The sequence below is a fragment of the Lactuca sativa genome, chromosome 9 (genome assembly GCF_002870075.4).
Source record: "Lactuca sativa cultivar Salinas chromosome 9, Lsat_Salinas_v11, whole genome shotgun sequence".
Taxonomy (NCBI): Eukaryota; Viridiplantae; Streptophyta; class Magnoliopsida; order Asterales; family Asteraceae; genus Lactuca; species Lactuca sativa.
Window position 1 is genome coordinate 142420318 of NC_056631.2, and position 4963 is coordinate 142425280.

Genomic DNA, 4963 nt, shown 5'->3' on the forward strand with positions numbered 1-4963 from the left:
TCTAGTATAAAAAAACTACAAAGAGTGAGGAAGTAAATCCCAATTTAAGAGTTAGGTTTGAATGAGAGATATTGTTGGCTGATTTCGTTACGGAAAGTCGGAAACTGCCTAGAAGGTGCCGCTTGTCCTTTTGTATAGTTACTATTATATTATTATTATTTTTTTTCGGAGCACAATATCTCATCCAAACTCTTCATCATGAATCCTATTTATTGAACTTGTTGCCTCCACGGAAAAAAGCAGGTATCGTACCACCTCTCACCAGCTACCCCTTCACTGCTCTTCTCTCTGATATTTTTGTGGTAGGTACTCTCATCGACTATTTTTTTCACTTTTCCTTCAACTATCTTCAAAGAAATCTGTGCCTTTTTGTTGCTGCTTATACTTTGTATCGACTCATAGTTACCAGTATTAGATTATGAGTTTCTCATGGCTTTGTGGTTTTAGTGCTTAGATTCACTTTGTTTCGTAATAGTTGATCTGTTCATCAGTTTACTTGTCCTTCAAATTTGTTTTCAGGTAATTTAGTTGGATTATTTTTGGTTACTAACTTCATACGCTACCTATATGTTTGACTTTATCATGTGGATAAAAATTCTGGCTCGATCTCTCTTTCTTTTTAAGTGAATCCTTTGATTCCTTTTCAAAATTTGCAGTTTTAATTGAATACTTTGATTTCCATTGAAAAAATTTTCTGGCACATTTTTTAAACTAATTCAATGCTAAAATCAACTTTTTCCTTTAGATCATGTAAGTTGACTTTTGTGTCACGAGGTTCTTTAGGTTCATTTCACGCCTTTTGTGTTTTTAGTTCGACGTACTCCTGAATTAAACCGACTGAATATGATGATATTTTTGACGCTATTTAATGTATGGAACGTAATACAACAAGGTGAAGATTATTGACGTCAAGTTTGTCACAAAATCTATACTAACTTTTACCATTAGATTTTAACTTTCTGCTGCCAATATTTATCTGTTGTGACGCTAAAGTTTGCTGCTTGAAATAATCGAATAAACCCCTGGAATAATTGCAGGTTCTCCTGATTTTAATTTAATTCTACTATACTAAATTACTAATTCATACGCCTTTGTTTCCCACGCTTTTGTCAGGACACTGTTTTGACTATGGGGAATCGATATCTTTGTTTGGCTTTATGTTTATGTGCTTTGATACCCTCTATGCTTGATGCTGCTTCCGATGGGTTACTGAGAATCAACATGAAGAAACGACCTTTGGATGTTAATAGCATCAAGGCTGCTAGAAAAGAAAGCAAATATGTTAATGGTCTTAAGAACACGCCACATGGTTTAAGTGATGGTAATGAGGATGTTGTCCCTCTAGTCAACTACTTGGATGCCCAATACTATGGCGAGATCAGTATTGGTTCTCCACCTCAGACATTCACTGTCATATTTGATACTGGCAGTTCCAATCTCTGGGTTCCATCATCCAAGTGCATATTTTCTGTAAGTTTTTTCATCTCATCTCATTTGGTAATTTATGGATCTTTATTACAATTTCTTTACTTTATAGTTTATACCTTCAACTGCTATTATATAGATTGCTTGCTACTTCCACAACCGGTTTAAGGGAACAAAGTCAAGCACTTACACAAAAATTGGTAAAGACATGCACCATTCTCAGTTTTTCAAGATGTTTTTCTTACAATTTCTTTACTCTAAGTTAACATATATGTCTGAAACATCATGGTTTTGTTTCCAGTAGTTACAATATCACTAAATGGTGACCAAGTTTTAAGTTTTGCATATGCTTAATGCTTGTATCTTTTTTTTTTGCTTGGTAATAATCAGGGGACAATTTGCAAATAAACTATGGATCCGGATCAATTTCTGGATTTTCCAGTAAAGACACTGTTCAAGTTGGTGATATTTGTGTCGAAGATCAAGTAAGTCTTTTTCGATCCATGACTTCATAAGTCATGTAACTCGATTCTTTCTCATTGATCATGTATAACATTAAGATGCATTTTGTTTCAGGATTTCATTGAAGTTACTAAAGAAGGGAGTCTTGCATTTGTAATTGGAAAATTTGATGGGATTTTTGGACTTGGGTTCAAGGAAATTTCAGTTGGAGACTTGCAGCCAGTCTGGTAATAACTCATCTGAATTTGGAGCAACTCTTTTTCTCACTTTCTGTTGTGACTTTAAATCTTTAATCAATCTTCTTCTAATTAAAATTTACAGGTACAATATGGTTGAACAAGGCCTAGTAAAAGAACAGGTATTCTCTTTTTGGCTAAACAGAAATGAAGCTGATGAAGAAGGAGGTGAACTTGTCTTTGGTGGTGTTGATCCCAAACACTTCATAGGGGAACACTCATACGTACCTGTGACTAGAAAGGGTTACTGGCAGGTGTGTATTTATAAATCACCAAACTGTGAAAAAGACTTAATTGCCCTCCTCATCCTCATCATTGTGTTTTACATATGTCTTGCAGTTCAATATGGGAGATTTCCTTATTGGAAACCAATCTACAGGTACTTTGAATCAATATGGTTAACGCTACTTATTTTATCGTTGTTTTGTTTCTTAATTTTTTTTTGCTGCAGGATTCTGTGAGGGTGGTTGTGCTGCTATTGTGGATTCTGGAACATCCTTGCTTGCTGGTCCAACTGTATGTATCTCAGGGATTTCAAGTTTTTCATTTTTATTTTTTGAATCTAATTAGTTTTTAAATTTCAGGCTGTTGTAACGGAGATTAACTATGCAATTGGGGGTGAAGGAGTACTCAGCAGTGAATGCAAAACACTTGTGACTGAATATGGAGATATGATCTGGGATCTCCTTGTTTCTGGGGTTCGTGTTTCTTTTTCCTGATTAACTGGATAAATGATGTTTAAAATTATTTCAGAAAATGAAAAATGTGTAATACTTAATGGGAAAAAAAACCTTCTTTCCATCACTCTTTGTGCATTATGTCAAAAAGTAACACCTATATATTGCTTTATGGTGTTAAATCATGTCCCAATTTATAAAACAAGAAACAAAATGAAGAATTCTTTAACCACTTCATTATAATCTTTTATGCTGATAATACGACTTTCAGGTAACACCTGGAAAAGTTTGTTCAGAGGCTGGTTTATGTTTCTCTGATGGACGTCAGTCTGTGAGGTATGAATTTTGTAACAGTTTTTTAAATTAAATATATTGATAAAGTGCATTTAAATATATAAACTCAAATGATTTTACAATTATGTAAAATGTATGGCAATTTAAATACTATCTTGCTATAACTACTAGTTTCTTGATACAATTATTTTGGAAAGATTGGAAATTTTCCACCAAGTTGATGAAATTGGGTCAATTCCAAATTGACCTATTAAAAGAATGTGAGTCAACTATCAACTATTAGCTGGTAATCAAGCAGTAGAAGCTGAATTCCTACATGCAATGACATACTTCTATTGATTTGTTTAGTAATTATAGCACACTAATTTCATTTCTTCATATTACAATATTGTCCTTATGATGGTGGAATTTTACTTTTGTTGCAGTTCAAATATTGAAACAGTGGTTGGGAAAGAGAATGATGGACTTGGGGATACAGTGTTATGTGAAGCTTGTGAAATGGCTGTTGTTTGGATGCAAAACCAGCTCAGACAATCAGCAACCAAGGAAGCCGTGCTAAGCTATGTGAATAAGGTGACTCTCAATTATTGTTATTATATTCCCATTATACACACACACACATATATATATATATATATATATATATATATATATATATATATATATATATATATATATATATACATATAACTAAATGTATAATTGACAATGTTGAATAGCTTTGTGAGAGCATACCAAGCCCAGCTGGAGAATCAGTAATCGATTGCACTACCCTCCATAAGATGCCAAATGTTTCATTCACCATTGGGGAAAAACTCTATACCCTCACTCCAGAACAGGTATGAATTCTTCATAAAATCCACCCAATTATAGCATTGAATTTCAAATTTTCTTATATCTGAAAAATTTACCTGATTATAGCAATGAAAATTGGTTTGTAATAGGAATAAATAAGTATGATGTTATAATAAACAAATCAAAGAAAGTACATTGCTATTTCTTGCGTTTAAGCCAATTAATGTTTTACGTCTTTGATGTCAGTATATTCTGAAAACCGGAGAAGGTGCGGCTACTGTTTGCATCAGTGGTTTTATGGCATTGGATATGCCACCTCCAACAGGCCCTCTTTGGTATGTACAATTTTCATACTGAATATCAACTGAACTCGTATATAATACAAGTATTTTAGGTATAAATATTACAATTTTAGGTATTTAATGGGGTGTGATGCTATGTTGGGTGCAGGATTTTGGGAGATGTGTTCATGGGTGTTTACCACACTGTGTTTGACTATGGAAATCTGCAGTTGGGATTTGCTAAATCAGCATAATTTACTGTCTGAGTAGCTTGGAAAAAAAAACTTTAAGCCTCTCATGTAAATATATAATATGATGGATGTATCGTATACTTAAATATTTTTACTGTGGTAACGAATACGTTAGGAGGAGGGGTTGTATTGTATGATGTTATTTCTCGCTCATTTGCGACCCTTGATGGTTGCATATGATATGGGTAAGTTATTATCTAAAACTGAACTTGAGAAAAACAATTGTGGTTCTTTTGTTTATTACAATAGGTCTTTGTCTTTGCTCTTACATAATATGAGTGCTTGAGTTGGATCTAGCTTGATGCCAACAGGATAAAAATTAGTATTTCTTTATGCCTACCATGCTTGTATAGAAAATGTGATGTTTTTTTTTTCTTAGTCCCATCATAAAAAATAGATTTATAAAAGCCTGTTTAATCTTTTGTGAGGTGTAATATACATAACCTTCCTTGAAATGCATCTAACATCTCAACTTTGAACCAACAATACTGAAAGATCAAAGATGAACCCACGTTTGATTGACCGTACTTTGTTTACTCAGA

General features: G+C 33.4%; 1 protein-coding gene across 1 annotated transcript; it reads left to right on the forward strand.

Annotated features, from left to right (window-relative positions):
* Nucleotides 1–243: 243 nt before the first annotated feature.
* Nucleotides 244–4643, forward strand: LOC111915340 (aspartic proteinase). Its single transcript, XM_023911000.3, has 14 exons — nt 244–302; nt 1114–1470; nt 1565–1625; nt 1816–1910; nt 2002–2114; nt 2209–2377; nt 2463–2502; nt 2575–2639; nt 2708–2821; nt 3072–3136; nt 3520–3667; nt 3814–3933; nt 4136–4224; nt 4340–4643. The coding sequence occupies exons 2-14, from the start codon at nt 1129–1131 to the stop codon at nt 4422–4424; spliced, it is 1506 nt and encodes a 501-aa protein (XP_023766768.1). The 5' UTR covers nt 244–302; nt 1114–1128; the 3' UTR covers nt 4425–4643.
* Nucleotides 4644–4963: the final 320 nt, after the last annotated feature.

Bases quoted from the DNA above. Each gene is read 5' to 3' on its own strand.
- LOC111915340 (XM_023911000.3), top strand. From the start codon at position 1,129: ATGGGGAATCGATATCTTTGTTTGGCTTTATGTTTATGTGCTTTGATA. The intron at 1,911-2,001 runs GTAAGTCTTTTT...ATTTTGTTTCAG, and splicing joins ATATTTGTGTCGAAGATCAA to GATTTCATTGAAGTTACTAA. The intron at 3,934-4,135 runs GTATGAATTCTT...CTTTGATGTCAG, and splicing joins ATACCCTCACTCCAGAACAG to TATATTCTGAAAACCGGAGA.